We start from the raw sequence: 23,087 nt of genomic DNA on the forward strand, positions 1-23,087 counted from the left end.
GGGGGATGTTTTTCGAGAGGTCCAAATTGCAGTTTCGTCTCCCCACACTCGAAGTCAGCTTGTCGCATCAGCTCAGCCTGTCGGATATTCGAATTTCGGCGGCCCACTCGAAAGTAATGGAGCCAATTTGCAGCAGAGACGGACGCGCAGATTGATTGTCCGCGCGCGATTCATTATTTCTGATGAAGTGCTTTATTGAGTTTTGCCAGTGTCGAGTGTCAAACTGCCGAAAAGCAATTTACTTGAGGGCGCTCCGAACGAAAATTTTCCTCTTGCAGTCTTTTTTATTTTGATTATAAAGAATCTTCCTTAAAGGTCAAGTATAATTCATTATAATCTCCTTCATTACAGATAATTGGAATTTAAATTAATAAATCTCGGTTTTTCGACAAACATTGACGCTTCAATTTGAAGAAAATTCTTACTAGTTTTTTTTTCCGGATTCATTCATCATTTTGCCAACTATTCATGAAAGTGAGGTCTCCGCTTTCAGGTGGGTTAAAAAATTTCTATCGCGCCGAGAGCACAGATGCCCAGATAGTGTGCAAAAGCACTCACTGCTGGAAAAACTCGGCTCGTTCCCTTCCTGTTTACTCTGCTGAAAAGCTCGCGCCATTTATTATTCACGTCGATTAATTAGAAAAAATGCTATCAGCTGCAAAATATCTCTGTCTGCTGCCGGTTGGGCAAACTTTTTAACCGCATATCGCATGTTGTCCCATCTGCAGCTGCCTTGATTATACTGCATGTATCGGCCAGAATAAATTTGCAAAACTTTGCACGTGCAATTATGCAAGAGAGCGCTGTATGTTTGTAATTTAACCGCCCTGTCGGTCGTCGCTGTGAATTTCACGTTTTTGTAATATGCACCTGGCTCATGTAAAATAATGGTGTGATAGCACACGGTCATTTTTGCAGATCAAAAAGAGCCGTTTTGTACAAGATTATTCATGTAGCTTTTTTTGAAAAAAAGCTAGCAGGTTAGCAATCTACAAATCGAATAGCGTATAAAAAGTGAATCATATTTACCTACGATTTGCAAATCATTATTTTATTATTTCAAATTTAGTGGCTGAATTGAATTTATTGACTATCAAATCTACGCCCAGAGTAATTGTAGGTATTAAAAAATGAAATTAATTTGCAAACAAGAGAGGAAAATCAAAACACATTAATTCTAAATTAAAAAAGAAAATTTTTCTTTCTTTTTATCATTTTTCCTTTATTTAAATTTTGGTCAATTGAAAATTTTTTATTTCTAAATAAGATTAAATACAGTAGAAATTTAATACCGGGCCCATTAAATAAAATAATTATATACCTCAGCTTTCGAAATTTGGATTCCGTGAATACCAGACTGTTTTAATCTATGTATTTTGGGCACGGTTTGGCCATTTGATGCTGTTGTATGAAAGCGCCGCTCGCCCGATTATGCATACTTGACGTCTGGCTCAAAACAGATCAAACATGGCTGGCAAGTGTCTATTTACAAAATTTGTTACATCATTAGCGGTGGTGCTTGTGATGATGAAGCACCACCCGATCTCGCTCATGCGATTTGTGCGAGCTCTGCAAAATCGTACTTTCAATTTGCGACGCACCAGAGTGGCGGAGGAGTTTCTCCGAAGACCGAAAATGTCAAATCCCAAGCTTTTGTACGTAGAGACTCAATAGCCACAGACGCTGTCGTGTTTACGGACGCGAATTTCGATTTACATGGCAAACGAGAACGCTATTTTAATCAAGATAAATCCACAAAATTAGAAAAATGAACGAATTTATTATTAACCCCGCCATAAATTTAAGTTATAATTAATGAAACTAGGTATTTTAATTTGCTTTTAAATTAAATATTCAATTAATTTTGATATTGGTTTCAGATAAAATCAACATATGAATACAAAATTTAGAAGTTAAATAATAATAAAAAAATTAAACAATTGTTTAAAATAATGTAATTATTAATATAAAATATTCATAATCCCTTTTTAATGTCAATAATGTAAAAAATTCACCTAATATTCTCTGTTGAAATTTAATAAATAAAGTAAACCAATGAACAATTTTGGTGGAGCTTCAGCATATTCAAAACTAATCATTTTAATTAAGAATGTCCTTCAATGTCTCCAGATCTCCTTAACATTAAGTGGGCCAATGCTAATACCCTATCAGACGTTCAATTCCCTCGAGTTAACAAGCGCTCTTCAGGTCATAATTGAAGCGCTGCTCTTTATCAACCCCAGCTGCGGCGCTTATTGCCTTCATAACCCTAAAACAAGTCGGGGAGCAGCACATTCCTAAAGGAAATTAGCCCTCCCGAATCGAGCACCAATGAACATATCAGGATGGAAAAAGAGCCACAATGCAAATCCACCAAAACTAAAAAAAATCTCTCTGGGACAAAGCGAGGGGGAGCGAGCAGCGTTCTCTGGCAAGCCCCAAACGACCCTCGTCGTAGACGGAAAAGCAGTCAGTGCGTGCAAACGGTCCGCCTGAAAATTAAATTGTTTGCAGAAGAGAGAAAGTGGCGGATCAATTGTGGATTCGGAGGCCCATTGACGCCGCGCGCTGCGAATGAGAATGGCCCGAGTTGCTTGGCACAAAACTATCCCTGGCATCCGGCTGCGATTCCACTGCGAATACCGACGGAGGAAAAACGCCAATAATTATTCCGCATCGGACGGTCGAGCAAAAGCGGACGGCCAAATGGCGAATGAATGGTCGAAGGGATGGCAATTAAGACGCCCGATTGCCATTCAGGAAAGGCCCGAGGACTAGAGAGGCGATCCAGTTCCGTCAGCAACGGAAAATTATTTTCGATTGGCTTTTTTTAATCAACGGATAAATTGTTTCAAATTGAATTTTCAGATGAATTTCGCTGAAATACTAAAAAATTAATTTTAATTGGAAGAGTTGAAAAAATCCAATAGTGAATAGATTCAAGTTTAATTAAATATAAAAAAGCAATTTTCAATTTAATTGTATCCCAAAGGTCTCTGGTTAATAAACACCAATTTTTTTCTACAATCCAATCAAGCTTTTTTTTGTTACAATTTTGGAATTTCCAATTTCCTATTGCCCAGTTAAATACGAATTTCAGTTCTGATTTTCAATTTTTAAATTGTGCATTACTTCCATGTTTGCTCAAAGAGCCATCTGCAAATTTCATCATTCCGACCATTTTCATCCCATTTGTCGTTGCACGTGACGAAACAAAACCGACGCTTTCGGCGCTCGTTCTGACAATGCAGTCAAATCCCATTGTCATCAAACCCAATAAAGGGCCTAATTTCGCAGCCGGGCTAATGAAAAACCGACCGCTCGTGTGCCGCGCGAGCGGCAGACACAGCGAAAAGAGCGAATCAATAAAAAGGCAGTATACAAAAAGCTGCAGCGACCACGATGATCTCATCATCAGCAGGCTGGTGGCGCAGCGGAAAGGCGCAAAAGTTAAAAGTTTCAAAATTCACGGCCAACTTGGTCAGCCGAGCGAGCAAACTTTCCCTCTCGCCGCACCCCAACCCCCGCACAAACACACTCACATGGCCCCTGGAGAGTCCAACTTGTGCAATTTGCCGTCTGCATTTGCCGAGCGGGTTGCATAATGCGGGCTGAGAAGAGAACGTGTGATCGTAAATTATAATACAATTCCAGGCAAAACGGTGAATTCTCTCACTCAATCGTGGCTCCATTCAACTTTTTCGAACCGGATTGAGCTTCCATCTGAAAACTTTTTTGGTGGTGTTTCAAAATTTATTTATAGGGGATATAAATCAGCTGAATGTGCCAAAACATCAAAGTTGCAAGTGAGGCTTTATGGTCCTTGTAGTGAGCTTTTGTATCGTGATAATATTAGGATAGTAGGAATTTGATAGAGCAATTGGAACTCAAGCAGATGATCATGTAAGTGAAGTAAACGGGCTCTATTCTCGTTCATAATTTTGTTTTTGCTTATAATTCGTGCTTTTAACGTACATCTCAGCATTAAATGTTAAAATAGAAGGAAAGGCATAATAAGTCAATTTTTTTAGAATAATTGAATTCCAAGTATTATGTTACTTTTAAACAAAAAATTGTATTTATAATACTAATTCAATATCTTTTGGAATTTACCGTAAATAACACATATAAATCCAATATAATAACAATATATTTTAATATAATATTATTTTATATTAAATTTATTTAAACAATTCAATGAATTGAAATGCTATTTTAGTAGCTATGTTTTTTTGTTATAATTTTGCAAACTTTTGAGTATATTTAAGTTTGTTGATGCTACAAAGAACTTAGATCAAGGTAGATCTTAATCCCTGAAGATCAAAGAGCTCAAGCGTTGAATAATATAATTATGTAATACTGCAAAAATAAAATGCAAAATAATTTAATTTTCTGTAATGTTATGATTAATTTATTTTACTAATCATGAATCATGATGTATTAAAATAGCAAATGACTGAGAATCGTAAAACTCATTTATATATTCATCCTGCGTCATCACAGCTAGTTTATATAAATTCCGAATAACTTCTTCACAATTACGACCCATTATGCATACAAAAATAGGATTCTTTGTCTAAATATTGCTTGTGGGAATATTAATTGAAAAACCGTCAATGCACAATCATCGTCAGCATTTGAGATGAAACAAAAGATAGCAAAGAGCATGTTCGCCAACACGGTCGAATCGCTGTGATAATGCTTTGCATGTAGGTCATACCGAACACAAAGTACTGAGGGCGAACTGCCTGTCTTCACATGCCGAGTGAATAAATCCAGCCGGCTTTATCTGCATCGGGCTCAGAGATATGCTATTTATGTGCAGATACGACTTATCGATTGGAACAAAAGTAGCGAGCAAAAGAAAGAGCGCCTTTTGATAGACCTTCCGGCGTTCCTGATTAATAATCATCAGAGCAACCCGCCTGCCAAAACATCGCCGTGAAACTCGACACAATTGCAAAAGTAACTCTAAACTTTCGGGTGAGATAATTCCATTAAATTTATTCTGCTGAAACTAAATCTGAATAGCCCGCGGCCGCTTTTCTCTCTCTCTCCGTGCTCTGCTTTAATTAATCCAAGAGTCGGATTGTTTTAAATTTGATACCCCTTTTTTGAAATCTTTTTCAAGAGAAAAGAATTTCACCGTCCTTTTCCCGGGAGTGAAGTAAAGACATGTTTTGAATATGCATGCAAATTTTCCATTTCGCACAGTTGAGCATTATTTTTCTCCGAAACTTGACATGAAATTTATCCCTTTTTCGGGTGATATTCAAATTGCTAAGAGGACGATCAAATGCATGTCAAGGAGCACCGGCGCCGCTGTTTGTTTACTCTGGCAACTAACTGCTTTTTGCGTGTGCACTGCAGCTCGTCACATTTCCCCAGCGAGCAAATATAATACAAACGCGAGAGCAAGTAGTGGAGAGAGTGGTGTGCGGATATGGAACGGAGAGTTTTCGCCCTTCCTCCGACACATACAAGCTCGCACATATACTGCAAACTCACTCCACATACAAATGCATGCTTGCTCGCGTTCGCATAAAGAGAAGAAGGAGAGACACACACCAGGATATTCTCGCCCACCGGATATTGAATTTTAAATAATATTCTTCTCGCTTTGTCTAGCGCAAGGGGAAAGTAACTTCTTTTTGCAGTTGATTTGCACATGACAGCGCATGAAAGGATGGGAATTGGAGGACAAAAATTTGAGCTATGCAAAATCGGAGATGGTTGATAATACGCTTGACTAGTTCAACATTTTCCTTTATTGTAATTTTTAAAAGGGAGACAAAAAATATTTACACAATCACAATTATTCAATAGTTTAAACAAATTAAATTTATAAAAAAATTTGGGACGCTCAAGCTAAAAATCAAATATGGAACTTGAACTTTTCTATTGAAATATATCAATATCTCAGTAAATTTTAGCTTGCAGAGTTAATTTTTCAATTGCATTTCGGTAAATTCAATTTCAATTTAAATAAACAAATTACTTATCATGGCGAAGGGATATTTTGAAAGATAATATGAGAAAATTCTATTAATTGAACTGATCATGAAGAATAATAAGTTTTTCTCCGAAGAAGTTGACTCTTGAGATGATCATGGAAATGAAGAGATCTGGCATTTTCCTCGTTGCAGAAATTGTCTTTTATTCAAAAACAAATGGCTCTACCAGTTTCAGTCACGGTCTTTTAACCTATTTTATGAGCAAGGAAAATACAAAGAAATCAGCATAAAAATTAAAGTCTTAAAACTAACTAATTCAAATTAGGTTGGTAATTGAATTTGTTTAAATTTGCTAGTTTTAATTATTTTTATGTTCAAATATGGTGTTTTTCTTTTTTTCAATTTTGCTGATTTTTTGTATTTTTCTTGATCATGAAATAGGGTCGCAGATCGTGACTGAAACTGGACGCCATTTGTTTTTTGAATAAAAATCAATTTCTGCAACGAGGAAAAAACCCGATCTTTTTATTTCTAAGTTTTTTCTTTGTATTTAATTATGAATGAAATATTTTTCTCAAAATTTGTACTTTTTGTTGAAATTTTTTATTTCAATTAAAATATTTTTTTTTAGAAATCTTGATTCACTGCTCTTTTGTATTCTACAATTCAAACTGATGATTCCGCTATGCTCCGAAAGCATTTTGGCACTTTTTGGAATCGCTCGCATTTATCAGCCCAACCTTTTTTCGGGAAAACATGTCCTCTCCGCACCAGCCCTCCTGCCATTGCTCGTTTTTGACTGCCTTCCAGGAAAGAAAGGCCCCCTCGAGGAAGAAGCAATCGACGGTCTCCGCCTCGGGCCGCTCGCTCTCATTGTGATGCACATTTTTATGGGGCCATTCTTCTCCGCCGCATTACGGACGATCTGTGTCGACGGTCATTATCGCTGTTGTTGCAGAATCGGCCGCCGCCGCCACGCCTCGCTCTAGTGTCTTTTGTGCACGTCGAGCGATTCATTTGAACGCCACTCGCGGAAAGAGATTGCCCGAGTGATGAGGACGGCACATTTTTCGCCTTTGTCGATTTTTCACAAAGGGACATTTGTCATCTCGCCGATTTTCAAATGGGTTTATAGTCAGTGCCAGAAGCGGCAGTTCGCGCCGCCAGGTCAAGAATGGAATTAAATATGACACTTCTGCAGGCGATGTTGGAAAAGTAAGTGCCTCTGATGGAATTTTTTATGACGCGAGGGGCATTAAACTGAAAATAGAATCGTTTCAAACGCCGAGAAAAAGTATTTTAGCATAACAATAAAAATACTTGGCGAGTGCTTTGACTCATGGCACAAAGTGAAAATGCGTTTCTGTTTTCTGGAATTTACATCATAAAAAGCTTCTTTTAAAGTCTGTTCCGACTCCATTATTTTATTGCTGAACATTAAAAAACCTATTTAAGATTTTTTACAAAGTCCGTTCTTTCCATTAAATTTGTAACTTATAACACCTTCATTTATTTATTTTTTTCAATTTTTTTTTAGGAGAATTGGGATATTTAATCATTCTTTTTATGTAAATTATAAATATTTTAAAGTAAATTCTAATAAAATCACAAAAATAAAAATAACAAAAAATTGTCAAACTTTCTCCTTTTTTATTCAAAATATGAAACTTTATTAATCAATAATTAGTTTTGAGATCATTATTGCCTTTTCTTCTTTTGAAATTAAATTTTAATGATTGATTTTTTTGTTAAAAATTTTGATCAAAATATCAGAAATAGGAGGGTTTTTTTCGTGGATAAAAATAGTCATGTTTTATAAGCGGAGCGTCAAGTATCTCATAACAAGCTCGTTCATAAAACCCAAGCTTGCTGAAAGTGGCTTATTTGCCGACATTTTTTCCCCCGTTCTCATCGCGTAATTAAAGTTAAGGATCCTCCAACGTATCAAGTTGCGCATCAATCGCCAGCGCAAATTAGGGCTCACCATTTCCGTGACGGCGCCGCCATTGCGTTCAGTCAACACCCGAACGAGTTTGGGGCAAACTCAAACACGCAGGGTGAAACAACAAACTCAGCTCCGGAGCGCATAGATTATGATAGCGCATGAGTTGCTGTCTGTCAGGGCATTTGAATTTAAACGCAAACAATGAGCTGCTCACTCACCCATTAAGGAAACCCTGAGCTTAAGATGATGACGAAGCTCTTGGGCTAGGTAAACACTTGTTTGTTGCAAACGACTGAAAATATTGAAGCAGTATAAATAAAATTTTGAAGCTGCGGATGAGCAAATGATTAAATTATGAAATGCAATAAATTACACAAGAGAATTAATTATTATTATTATTATTCTTTATTGACTTATGAGACGTCGCCACGATGGAATTACTCAATGCGACGCGCCCCATTTGCAACATAGTACATGATAAGAGAGAAAAAAACAATATCACAATGCATTCATAAATTGAAAGAACTCTTTCCTATCAATTGAATTTTATTAATTCAATGTATCTGACGTTCCTTTTTTAGTTCCCACCGGAATTCTGTGATCGCTTGAACACCAGTTGTATGCAGATTTAACCATTTTCATTCTTATTTTGTTTATTTATTTCAATCAAGAAAATAATATAATATTGAAACCGCTTCATTATGAAAAAATTCTTATTTAGAAAATGCTCGTATGTTAAGAACAGTTAAGAATTTGTATTGTTTGTAAACAACATTTTTATGCTTATAATATACATTTTTTTTATTTTTCAAAATTAAAAACAACAAAAGCAGCAAAATATAATATTGAAATATTTTAATATTATTTTCATTTATTTAATTAAATTATAATTAATCTATTTAATGAATAAAAATATTATTTAAACATTTATGTTTTGCTATATTTATATTTGAATTAGGCAATTTAAGTATATTTAATTTATTTAAAGCAAAACACGTTTCCAAATGCATGTGGAAAAGATTTTCATAAAAAAGGTCAGATCGGCGGAAGTTGTTAATTGATACATGTATTTGAATTAATTTTAATAGCTAAATGCTAAATAAAGTGAAATTTCAATTCACCTAACATTTTAATAAAATACCTAATGCTGAGAATCGTAAAAACGATTGACACGGATCTGCATCATCGCAGTTTGTACAAAGTCTGTATAAATCCAAATCTAATCTACACATTTACAAAACATCATGCATTACAAATAGGATTCTTAGTCTGAGTTGTGCACTTGTGGGAATTTATCAATTGCCAAACCTTCGATGCACAATTTTCAATCAAGAAAATCTTTTTTTAAACGTATAATGTAATTAAAAGATTTTCTTTATTGTTATCCTAACTTTTTTATAAATATTTAATTATCATAAAAAAGTACGAAATCTTTACTTAGCCTCTGATTACTTTCTGAAAATTAAAATTTGTGAAAAACACATTAAAAATGAATTCGAAAGTTCCACAAGTTGCAAAGGATCTCTGTACAATTTGTTTAATATTTGAGGCAAAAACGTAATCAATTACAATAATTACACATCACGCTTGTTTCAAAACAAATGTTCTATTTGTTTGTTCAATGTTGACATTGAACTGTGTATTTTCTCTCCTTCTAAAAGTTTCTCAGAACAGCAATACCACCATGTACCACCATAATATATTGAAAACAGCTAAACAGAAAACAACAACAATAAAGAAACAAATTAATTTACCATAATCAACACAGTAAATATTTATTAAAATTTCTTTAGAGTACAAAACATTGCCAGAAAAAAGGCAAAAAAAGATTGATCTCAATTCAAAGTACATATATATGGGATAGATGTCACTTTCCATTTGACTAACAAACTTTGTGAATCAACCTTCATTGTAGTTTTATATACTCGTCAGTACAAGGACGTTGCCGGTGCAATCAGTCAATTCTTCTCGCATGCATTATAGTTTGCTATTCAACGACCTCTCAACAAGAGGGATAAACAATTAAAAAAAAAAAATAGAGGAAGAAATTTCGCACAAGCCTGCAGCAAATTAGCAGTCGATTGTTCGCATTCGTGCGCACCGTTTGTCATTTGTTTGTACACGCGTGTGAGCGCAAGTGTGCGTCAGCTTGTAGCTAGGTGAAGGCGACACCAATTGTCTGTACTTTTAGCAGCAAATACAGGTGTAGTTTTGGAAGGACTTTTTTCGCCTGCATATAAAATAAAATACCAAACAGCCGTTTCACATTTAGTTTGTTGGGTTTTCTTTAGGCAACTTATTTGCAAGGGAGAGGCCATTTTTCACAATTTCAAAGAAAGTTTCTTAACTTTTCAATTACGTCACGAATATTAACCAAAAGACTTTGAAACAAAAAATTAATAATATTTTTTCATATTTGTACTCTTCAGAATTAACAAAGTGATGGTGGAAATATTATATTAACTTAATTAAAAATTTATGACTGAATGCCATGTGTAAAAGCACCTTTATCAAAATTGCATTAGGCTAAATGGAATGGACTTGTTTGAACTTTGAAGCACGTCATGCAAGCGCGATGTTGCTATTTTTTTTCCAACGTTTTACGAGCGACGTGAGCGCACGTGTCCGCGTGACCTACACACGGCCGGACGCGACGAACGTGTCATTTATGTCGCATTGCAGTGAGTTAAAGAGCATTCGCGGGCGACGGACACACTCGCAAATAAATTCATCAACGCTCGCGACCTGATAAATGGCGACCAGTGCATTATGCACCGACACGAGATTGCTAATATTATTATTAACACCACTCCATACGATCAAGACGGAGCTAATTATGCTCTCAGACGTCTAAGGGCGGTGAAGTGTGGGTGATGTGCCCCCAGGCTAAGCTTCATTTGCATGCGAAGTGCAGGTGTTGCCAAATCCCTGACGCAAGTCTCTCTTGCTAATTTTGTTATCCTGCCTGTATTGCTAATGCTGACTCTGAACACCGAATTCAAAGCAAGGCAATTTCAATTGTAATGTGGCGAAATAATTGTATCTGACGTGAAAAAGTACCGCTTTAAAACACCATCTTTTATTATTTTATTTTCTGATAATATTTTGCTATTTCAATCAAATTTATTTTTTAATTATTGAAATAATATCAAATTTTCTAATAAATTTAATTTTTTTTAAATATAATAAAATTTTCTCCAAAGTTATTCTCTCTTTGTGCGGTATTTCCTCCTCATTAATAATAACACAAGCCTGCATGCAGAGTAGGAAGTTTTCAAGATTAATTAACGAGGCAAAGTTTGCTTTTTGCGTAAATCATCTATCTCTCTTATCCAACTAAATCAGTTTCCGTTAAACTTGCTACGGAGCTCTCGTTCGCCGCTTTTCATTACGTGCATTAACGCCGGTGCGCCTCTTCGTCTTGCTAGGTTGCCTCACACTCTGTGGGCGCCTGGCGTATTATACTCGGCTACAAAGTTTGGCCCACTGGAGAGCGAGAGAACTCCTTCGGAGTAAATTACGCGAAGAGCCGAGGTCCGGCCTGAACAATCCGGTCCGCCATTTCCTTGCCGAGTACTGATTTTATTGCATCGGGGTTGAAAATTATTCACAGGGGTGCAATTTGGTAATTTTGAATATGCAATCAAGACGTTTTATAAACACAAATTTTTAAAATTCAGTGATGTAAGAAGGAAATAATTTTAAATAAATTGAGGGATAATTTAAATGCAAAAAATTATTATTTTATCAAATTCAATTATAAACAAGCAAATAATAAATATATTTTATTTAATCTAATTACAAAAAAAATCTTTTTTAAATTTGTACTTGGAAATGTTCACTTAATATTGAATTTGCTAAGACAGATAATTTTCTCCTCCTCCTCCTCCCACCAGTTCTTTTAAAATTTAAAAAATTAAATTTATAAGAAAATTGATTTACTTCTTTAGATTTGAACGTTCATATTCAGAGCTCGTCATTAACGAGCGAGTTCGGAAGTCTGCGCACACATCGCTGAATTCAACCCTTGGCAAATCCACCGCCGCCGCGCCGCATCGAGCGCCCTTTGCAAAAAAGAAATCGTACCTTCTGCTCCGCGTTGTTGAATCACGGGAATTATTTTATTACCATTCATTAAATTGATTCAGCCGCTCGCATCACATGGTAATATTTCACGAGCCGCTGGGCTCGCCCGATTTGAGGCTGCTTTTTATCGGCCGTTGCGTCGCTCCACACGTTTTCGTATCCACCATACATTCTCAACGCTCCGCTGATTTTTTTCCCGCACCACGCATCCGTTCGCCTTTGGATTCATATTTCTAATTTCCGCTGCGGGAAAATTGAGCAGGGGAAGTTCGACAGACGCTTTTATTGGATGCTTCATTTTAATATGCTGAGAAGTGCAGATAATTGATATTGTGTTTGTGAGAGATAAAATTAGTAATAGTTTTTTAAGACTGAAACCAGAATTTTGAAATTTATATATTATAAAAAAATTGAAAAAAATTCTAAATTTTAATTAAATAGTTAATTTTATTATTTTATAAAAATATTATCCTTAGTGCAGAGAAAAACTATCATTTACAAAGAATTTGTCCCTATTAAAAAATTATATTTTTTTGCAATTTAAAAAAAAATTATTTGGCATCAACACTGAATTTTCTTTTTCTGCAATTTATTCAGAAATTAAATCAATTTGAAAAATATATATATAAACAATGAGTGCATTAGGAGATGGGCTGCGTGAATAATTAACACGGCGGTATTCATTTGCGTGGCTCAAACAGCGTTAGGCTCTTTGGCCCCTGTTTGCCTCGCAAACTATAAATCCCAATTCCAAGTGGACGCAAAACGCAACTAATCCCAGGTGGAAGAAATATGATTAGCCCTGTTTCCCGCTGTTCCGATCGTAAATTAACTGACTCGACGTCTCGTTTGTTGCAGGAGCAAGGGGGCGTGGCGTTGGTGGCCGCAGGAAGTCCAGGTTCGGCCGAGGGATCGCCGGGACTCGCGTCGCCCGCCTGCGAGAAGCGAAAGGCCGAGGAGGACACCAGCAGTGACCTCAAAAAGGTAGGTGTCCCGCTTATTAAGATTCATAATAGGGATGGGGTGCGGTCATTTTTAGGCGCAAAATCAAGGGGTCGGAAAGCAAAAATTTATCACATATGCTTGTAAGGCGAAATAAATCCCTGGAAAATTCAAGAGGATTGTAAATAAATATTTTGTTATTTATTAATATTAAAAAAAGCATCACATTGAAAAACCATTATTTAAATTATTTTTATATTTCTTTACTTAATATTTTAATTTAATACGAATATAATCCATATTGTAGCATTTTATTTAAGCATGTAGATCATGTGAATAATGTTTAATTATTACTGCATGGTCATATTCTCATATTTATTTAGAAATAAATTAACATAATTTAACATTTACAACCCCTATCAATTATTGTACGCAAAGAGTGACCAACAATAGCTTGATTTTTATCATCTTTGAAAGATTGTTTTACATTATTTTAATTTATTATGAAAATTAATTTCAAAATGACGTAGAATAACAAAACCAAGATAAATTTTAGAAGCACTTAAAGGTGCCGCTTTTTAAAATTCAGTACCTTTTTTTGTTATAAGTTGCAGCATAAATTTCAGAAATAAGCGCTGGCACAAAAGCCCACCCTAATTTCCCCGCTCTTTCTGCACCCCCACGGCCATTAACTGGTGTAAACACGTTTCCAGTCTCGGTATTAACAACTCCGAAAAAGAATTTTACGGCCCCCGTAACGAGCAAATGAGCGGCATAAATCGCCACACCGAATTATCATTTCGCACACGCGCGCCCTTTAAAATAGTTCCTGACGGCGAGAAGTTTGCTGAAAAGTACTTTGCACCCCTGCAAATGCAAATCAATTTCCATTGTAATTACAAAATATGGTGCACGCGAAAAGTTTCCCGAGAGATAAACACGAGTCATGTCTAGATTGCGTTATGAGAATGCAATTAAGGAAGCCAGCCACACACTCGGTTCGCTCGCTCTTGATTGCACATCAGCCCCCGCGTGTGACAGCCTGCATTAGGCTTTGTGCATGTTGGGCTGAATAAGCAGCCGACGCCGCGTCGGAGCTCTTTATTAGGGCCAATCACTTGGCTGCACCGCCGACGCCGCCCTACAAAGGCTCCTCGATGCACCCGTCGGGATTTGCGGCTCTTTTTTGCTCTTGTTGAGCCTTTTAGAGGCAAAGATAAAGACACGGGTTCGTTACACAGTGGCAGTTGGTTGTGTACGTAGCAGATCCACGGTCGTACACTGCATTACTTGATTGCTCGGTGCGGAAAATGTAAACTTTGCTCCTTTTGTCAGACGTACATGTAAGTCGAGCAATAGGATCAGACGAAATATTCCTTTTCAATCAATGATCCGCTCCGAATAAAATTGTATTAAAATAATACCACCCCTTGACTCAAATTTCAATCTATTTCTGAAATCTAAAATTGTAGTCATTTAAAAAAAAATAAACAAAAGTAACAAACTTTTAATTTATTATAATATTTATGTTTGTATGGTCGTGAATTTTCTAAGCTTTTGGTTGGCGTAAGGACTAGAATTATTTTTCAGACCTTCAAATATTCATTTTCCTGTTCAAATCACGTTGAGAAATCTGGTATTGAAAAACGTGATTTTAATTTAAATCAGATAAATCCGTTTATTTAAGAAAATCCCATCGTTAAAATTAATTTCACAATTAATTAATGAGGGATTCCCATTTGGCTTTTGAAACCAATTTTTAAAATGCCAACAAGCGTTATTAATAGCTGTAGAGAAGAAATATTTCTCCCATTTTTACATTTCCATAAGCTTATTAAATATTTAATCGGCTTACACTCTTCACAAATGAGAGAGGCAGCTAGAAAATAAACAATAATGCTAAAATCAGTACAGTATGACAAAGAACTTCAACTTTTGCATAAAATTGAATCAGCAAAATAGGTCAGTCAAAATATTGATTTCATACGTCAATAATTACGAACAATATCATATTTACTCATATAAAATATTAACTCAAAATATTGAGTTTTTCAACTGTTTAAAATAAATAAATATGAATTAAAAATTTCAACACTTTTCGTATTATTTAGATGAATTTGGAAAAGTAACAAGTGCATTATTTAGAGAGTAAACGTTGGAAAGGAGCACTAATTTTCCCAGATTTCTTCAGAATTTCTGCTCAGCTCTCCCGGGAAACCATCAAATCGTGGCTGCAAGAGAGCGTCCCATTTTCTGCGGGAACAGGTGCAGCAAAACATAATATACGGCATTAACCTGTTGGAGTATTGGCAGGCAGTAAATTCCAAACATAAATATGTCGCTCGGCCGAGCGTGAGCTCCGGCGGTGCAGCTAGGGCAGGCAGTACGTTGCAACTTCCATTTTTCCGGACGAAATCATATTAGACGCGGGGAAGTAAAACTATAAATATCCTGGGAAAGCCGCAACGACGCCGCCTGCAAACAGGAAAAAGCACTCGACGTGCTCCTTTGAAGCGAAAATTGTCCAATTCCTATAGATTTAAAGCTTTTTGGGCCGGAAAGGTGTGTTTTCGCAATGGCCAGAGTACCTGTGCTCGGACGAAACACGTTGGAAAAGAAAGAGGGGAAGAAAAAAGAAAGTCTGAGTGAAAAGGAAGAAAGTTTCCCGAGCGTGTGGGTGGCAGAGTAATAAGGACAAGTACTACTTTTGCCGCTCTGCCTGCTGAGTAGATTAAGACTTGTGCGCCACAAAAAGGCGGAGCAGGCAGTTTGCTACGAAACTGCACTCGGGACTCCATTTGCGGAGATTCATGGCACTGCGAAATCGCATTCCGAGTTGCTTTCCCTTCGCCCGAACTCTCACGCAGGTGGCACTAAATGCGGCTAAATGCATTAAAGGCGTCTACCTATCAGGATTTAAGTGAAAATCTAGCCGCAACCGTTGCTAATGGCAAATGTAATTTTACCTAATGGCCAAACAAGGCTACAAAAACGAATATATCAAAGAGCAAAATGGAAAATTTTAACTAAATTTCTTACAAAGGTAAGAAAATTATTATTATTATTATTATTATTGCTATATAGCAATTAATTATTTAACATTATTTTTTTATATTAAATATATTTATTTAAATTTATTTTACATGCATGTGAATTATTTTTAATCTGAAAGAGTACAATTATAGTTTTATTTAAATATATATTTCCCCAAAAATTTCATAAAAAATAAATTTGATTGATGCAAGAGAGGAAAAATACTTAATGGACAATTAATTTTCTTGAACCATGGCCGACTATTGAATAACGTAATGATTTAATGTAACAAAACTTAAAAAATAATTCATTTGCTCAAAATCGATTGATAAAATGAAAATCCAGATTTCGTAGCTTCTCTGCTTATCACCCTTTTAGGCTTTTAAGTCAATAATTTTGACTCGGCGGAAGAGCACCGGGAGGCGTGCTCGGAGGGAAGGAGCATCATTTCTTGCTCGTCTCGCTCTTTCCCTCTCAATCAAAATGCGATCCCCATCTGGTGATGAAGATCAAATGCCGAGGCCATTTATTACCCGACGTGCGCGCACGTGTGTGACTTGAATTAATAATTAAGCGCACGCCTCATCCATCCTCTCATCATCTCGGTTGCGACTGACTGAGTGAGGAACGGCCGCACACGCCTAATTTCGCTCCCGGGACGTAAATTATTCACAAACGGATGGACAAACGTGGAACCGCAAACCCGGCGGAGAGAGGCCCAGGTGCAGAAACGACAGTTCGCAAAAATTACGCGCGTCACGTGCCGCATTTTCTTCGAACTGGCACATGACCAACGAAACAAGGTCTCAAAAAACATATAGCATTAAATTTTGTTTTTCTTTTGCAGAAAAGGTCGAGGCCGAGTTATTTTTTTTCTTTGCATTTTATTGCCAGGCGAAACGACGGTGTTTAGGAATAGCTGGCGTGTTTTCGCCGTGTCGCGCGCGCCCTCCCTTTCTTATATCAATCTTATTTAGTTAGTAAACCCATCACACTTCTCTGCTCGAAAGAGGCTTTTTTTCTAAAGTACAAAATCATGTAGCACATCTATTAAAATAGGCCGTGCCGCACGCTGTTGCTATAAATTATTTGCAAACTCACTGGGAAATCGGTAACGGTGCTCGCAAAGAATTCAGCCCCAAGGAGAGAACCACTTTAAACTCGACACAATCCACTTTATTTCAGAGTCAAAGAAACAGTGCTGATGTTTAACTTAATAAACTGGCAGGGGGATTTTTAAAAAGAAAAAATAGGTCACTATGGGAGGCAGTTGAAAAACGTGACTTAATTAATTTTTGGCTGTTAGATTCTATGAAATAAAATGACTTATGCAAAATATGTATAATATTAATTTTGTTTTTCAATAGTTATAAACCCCAGTTGCCAATGCTCTTCTTAAAGGTAACTTGTTTAGCCAACAAAAGCCTTTAATCCAAATAAAACGGATCATTATTCAAATATCAAAAATTTCTTAAATTGAAATTTTATTAAAAAAATACGTTTCAAAATTTCCTAGTAGTTCCTAATAATTTTTTAATTGCTGCTGTTTGAGAACACAGAGAAAAATTTTTTCAAGTTAAAATTTTATCATTTATTCTTATAAAAGCTACAGTTATTAACTAAACATTAGGTGAAGCTTGCGAAAAGTATTCAATTTTCATCCCTTTGACTCAAGTAATTACGCCGCCTCCATTCTTATGTAAATATAGACTCTTCTTTTTCTCAGCTTTTTCTTTCTCTCTTAAACGCAAAATTATGGAAAATCAGAAAGGAGAGAGTGCGTCTGGTATACTCATGGCCTTTTCCTTTTTCCTCTTTTCATTCTCGCGTCGGCGGCTGAGGAGAGAGGTCGCTAGAATTATCATTACATGTTCTGAGCATCCTTTGGTCCCAGAAGAACTTCTTGCGAATTAAAATGGCTTAAAAGCGTTGTTTGCATAAGAAACCGAGCGCACTTTCTAAAGGTAGACTATACGCCGCACCAACCACACGGCCCTGTATTTTGTTTTCGAACATGAAAAGTTGGCCGCTCACTTTTGCTACTCAGGGACTTTGGTCCCGCAACCAAATTAAAGCGAAATCTCCATAGGAAGGGGATGACGCGCTTCAATATAAGCTTGCAAACTTTTGCTTGTCAAGCGGCTCGGGCCTTGTTGTTATTTTGCTTGCTTAATTTCATGCTTGTTTTTTAGTGCTCTATGTAAATAATTTTAAAATCCGTCTTTCAAAATTTACTTTAAAACATTTATTCAAACTTTGGTGCAAACTAATTGCAAAAAATGTACCAAAATAAACGTGCTTCTCAACCCCATGCCACTTGAGCTAGTTTTTCTTTCGCATGCAAATTGTCAGTGACGTAAGCTGCACGCAGTTGATCAACCACGTCTCGTCGTGTTTGGTATTCAGCACCGTGTGCGATTATTGCGTTTCAGCGCCAACACCCTATTGTGAATTGCCGGCGCAAAGGCGTTTCGGCGGCGCCTTTTAATATGAACCGACGAAAGCGCAATTTGAACGAACAGGCGATGTTGACGCATCATCTCAACCGAGATGAGGAGGCAAGACAAATTGACGAAATTTGAATTCGTGCCGTGACAAAAGCTAGGCAGAGCAGGGAAGAAATTAAACGGCAAAAGTGCCAAGCGGAGTAATTGCTCGCGACAAGCAAATTCCAAAACGCTGTTGGGCTTGAGTATGCGATTTTCATGTGAATCAAATTAAAGCACATTGAATGACACAGCTCAAGATAATTTTTTTCTACTTTTCAAGAATTTTTTTAATAAATGTTTCACATTATTTTCCGATTTACTTACTTATTATCATAATACGAAATTTTCAACTATTAGCAATCTTCAATTCAATTTTCATGCTAAATTTATTTAATTTCTTTCAGTTAAAAGAATTTTTTGACAATGTTATTGGCTTATGTATTAAGAATTGTGTGAATAAGCTTGACAAGGAATGTCAGAAATGCTTTTTTTACTCAATAAATAATTTACTTGTGCTCTTTTTACATCCATTTTCAATATGTGCACATTATTTAATCATGAAGCAATCATGAGAAAGTTGCACCAGTAAAGCCTTTATTAATTGTCAGTATTGAAATCTTAATGAAAATTGAATCACAGCAAAATTATATAAGTAGCCTAATAAATAATTTTTAATATTTTAGTTATACAATTTGACATATATATTAAAAAGAAATAAATAAAAAATAACATTAATATATTTAAAAAAAAGTATAAATTATAAAAAATTATGAAATTAAATCAACAGTGGAAAATCTCATAGTAATAATTATATTTTCATGTTTGTAAACATATTAATTAAAATTTTAATGCTAATTTTTTTTATATTCCTTAAGTTACTATTATATTAGAATATCAAATAATTTTCAGTTCGTACAATCAACCTGCTGGCTCTTCAACTGCCCACGTCGGACAGTAAAAAGAACAATTAAAAAATTAATGGGTGCGCCCTTAAATTGGCCGACTGAACCTACAGGATTAGCTTTATCACTTGTGAACAGTTTTCGGGCTTTTGAATGGTACAACACGGCATTTGGAAATTGCACCACTATTTGTGCCGCTCCAGGATCTAAAACTTTCATTTCAGCGCAAAGTCCAGTTTGCATTCCACGCCTGCCGCACCTGTTTTGCAGGAACAATTGGCCTGGCAAGTGGAAGGCTTTTAGTTTGAATAGTCGTCCAATATGGCACTGTAGGGCTATTTTCCACTCCATGTTCACGTATTTCAAACAGAAATTTTTCCAAGTGTAAATTTCTGTCAAACGACAAGTTGAATTCTAAAGAGATAGAATTATTATTATTATTATTTTATACACTTTTGAATACAATTTTTCATAATTGAAATCATTTAGTTTGATTTTAAATTTACTTTAAATTCAAATTCAAAGTCCCACAGAATCATTTGAGGAAATTGAAGTTAATATTAAGGTTCATTTTGCATTCGCAGCAAAACTCAAGTTCTGAATGATCCTCTCTCTAATTTGCACTTCAAAGGCTGAAAACGCCAAAATTCACAAAATAATTTTTTTAGAGCAGCATTCAAACGCCAGGGACAATTAGGACCTGGAAACACACGGATGTCGGTCAAACCAATTTCCACATCAAAGAGCACCCCAACCCTAAACAGCGTTCGATTGCAACCCCCAACATTTGCGTCAGACCCTTTCATTGCGCCAAGCATTTCAGCCCTTCTAATTACGGCGACAACGTTTCCGCACCGATGGATTTAAAACCGGCGCGTGTGCACTTTGGTTACCTTTTCGGACGACATTTATTTGTTTACAAAATCCGGCCTTCCGTGACTGCAGCCTTTTCACGTTAATTGAGCTTTTTAATCAGAGGTAAACGAAAGGGATAGCGACTTGATTGGCTTTTTGTTTGGCCTGGTGCGCTGCTTCGGGATGAGCTGTCTAGCACTCCAATGTCTCCAATCAACTTTCTTTCTCCGCTTTTTCAAGCAACATTTTCTCTTCATTTACGTCTGAAAATCAGGCTCGTTTTCATTAGCAACTTTATAAGAGCTGATGACACAAAATTTAATTTCAAATTTAATTCTGAGCTGGAAAAGACAAATATTTACTCACAAGAAAAATAGCAAAATTTTGACGATCTATATCAAGAGACACTGGTAACATTTTATAGATAATTTTAACATTTTTTTTTATTTATCTTTCATTATTGAATTTTGTAAAAAAAGGGCTACATAAAGAAAACAGAATTTAGCCAATTTTTTTTTGTCATTTCGATTAGAATTCCTTTTAAATACAAAATTGTTGTGGCTATATGTGTGAAAATAAGCAACAATTTTCCAAGTAAATTAAATTAATAATTTTTTATTTTTAGTTGCCAAGATTATTGACTTATTATTATTTTAATTCTGCTCTATTTACATTACTCTTAACCATGTATGCTAATTCGGCGAACGTCAAAAATCATCTGAAGTTTCACCCTCTCCCTGAAATTTTAATCAAAGCTTATTATGTTCCTGGGTTGCAGTCAATTACTGAAGTCAATTTAATTTTGCGTTTTATCAGCAGTGCACCAGAACTTCAGTGAATATTAATCCGAATAAGCAATTGGTCTCGAGTGGCGCACCTTGCGGTTGACTAGCAGTTGTGTGAGTTTCCGTTCCCGCCGGCAAACACCGACTTTGACTCAAACTTTGCAGCTCAAACACACGACCCTTCAGGTAGCGGCAGTTTAATTCCCAAAATCCACACGCGGCAGGTGTGCGCACCGATTTGGTGGCAAAACGGCCGGAATAATACGGTTGCGGCGAGCACACTTTTTGGGCCAATTCAATTTCTGCCCCGCCTCAATATTGATGCACCCTTGCTTGCCCACAAGAGGGGTGCAGAGGCCAACTTGCATACAAAACGCGGCAAGACTTGTGTGGTTTGTCCGCGCACGCGGCGCCGGGCAAAATGCAAATCTTTGGGGAAGCGGCCTGGCTGTCGAAAGCGGTTCGAAGTTCGTTTGGCCATGCAGAATTCATGGTCGCCGCCCACGGAGTGATCGAGGACTCTGGCAGTGTTTGCTGAGCCAATAGTTTTGGCCACAAAGGGATTTAATGATTTAGATTGCTGACGAGACTGTGAGCAGAGAGAGCCACGATCGAGTTGTTTGTTGATTAGGCAAATTGAGTTGCTCTGTAAACTTGTTTGTAAATTCGTTGTTAATTTTGACCTTTTACTAAAAATTTAAATGATCAGAGAAAAGTGAACGCTGCTAAAATATGGTGATTTGAATTTAAAATTGGCTTTTTCATGAAGGGTTTTGTGAGTTGTTTAATGTTTAAGAAAAACTAATATCCTGCTCTACATGTTTCAGCTGCATGTGTTAAATCATTTTGACAAGAATTAGTACAAAAAAGCAATCTTTAAAATTTTCTTCTTTCAAACTATTTTTCGAGTAAAATAATTAGAATTTACATTTTTACACGCTTAAATAATTTTTATCACATCAAAATTTGACAATTGAATTAAAAAATATTTTTTGTATTTTTAGCTTTAAAATGTTAATATGCAGATAAATAAATTGGTTTTTAAGATTTTTCTGCACGTAAATAGACCAAAATTTTGCTATTTTTCAACACTTATTAAGTCAAAAGTGATATTAATTTACCTCGATTTTGATTACAAATATTGATGTTACATCTAAAATGGAGAAAAAGTAGTTAAAACAAAATTTGAAGGTTAATCGACGGTTTAATGAAAAGATAATGTTAAATTCTAGAGTTAAATATTGACTGAATACCACTGATAAACCATTGTAGATGCTCATTATCAGTATTTTCACACCAATAATAATAGACAATTGTATAAAAATTAACTGCTAATTGATGTAAAAAATTTATTTGATAAAATTTCAAATCATATCTTTTGATCTGCTCCATTTTTTTCAAATTAAAGTAAAAATTATTCGTTATTAAAAACGTTTTGAGTGTGATCAATATAAAATTTTCAAGAATATAATTTTATAGGTAATGAATTCCAACCACGTCCGTCCGTGTCTCGCTGCTTTCAATCGAAAGCTTTCTGCATTGTTCTCCTCATTGCAAAGCGCTGTAGCTAAGAACTGCGAATTAGAAGCCGGATCTTTTTTGCAAATGGGCCTAATTTGAAATTTTAATCACACACGCACCGCTGGTGGAGCAAAGAAAGCCCCTAGGCGGCTCACAAAAGCATTATATGATATATCCGCGATGAAAGCGCGCATTTTGCCCCAAGTGCGGGGGAGTCTTGAGATGTGAGACAAATTATAAAGAGCTCTCCGCCGCAGCGCCGTCGCTCACTCTGAAGAAAGCGGCTTGCGGATTCAAAATCCTCGCAAATCTTGTCAGCAGCAGCTACGGAATGAATGAATATTATAATAATTCTCGTCAGCAGCGCCAGGAGACTGGATTCTTCTTTCGCAGGCAAACGCTTTTGTTTCGCTCCCATTTGTACCGGCAGAGGAAATGAGCGCCAAGCTTAAGCTGCTTTCGGTGCGATGGAATAGGGAGAACCTCTTGCTCGAGCACGCAAAGAAGGCTGCACGTTTATTGTTTTTGTCGCAGAAGCGTCGACGGAATTCCGTGGAATACAAAGCACGACAGCC

General features: G+C 36.2%; 1 protein-coding gene across 4 annotated transcripts in view; it reads left to right on the forward strand.

Moving 5' to 3' along the window:
* The window catches only part of LOC132202425 (pseudouridylate synthase RPUSD2-like), a 205,461-nt gene that overhangs the window by 120,771 nt on the left and 61,603 nt on the right, over window positions 1–23,087 (forward strand). For all 4 annotated transcript variants that reach the window (XM_059629335.1, XM_059629336.1, XM_059629338.1 and 1 more), the window contains one exon: window positions 12,844–12,969. In XM_059629335.1, the coding sequence (XP_059485318.1) occupies window positions 12,844–12,969 (126 nt within the window). The remainder of the gene's footprint in view (window positions 1–12,843; window positions 12,970–23,087) is intronic.

The sequence above is a fragment of the Neocloeon triangulifer genome, unplaced genomic scaffold (assembly GCF_031216515.1).
Source record: "Neocloeon triangulifer isolate White Clay Creek 2 clone unplaced genomic scaffold, ASM3121651v1 ptg000015l, whole genome shotgun sequence".
Classification (NCBI taxonomy): Eukaryota; Metazoa; Arthropoda; class Insecta; order Ephemeroptera; family Baetidae; genus Neocloeon; species Neocloeon triangulifer.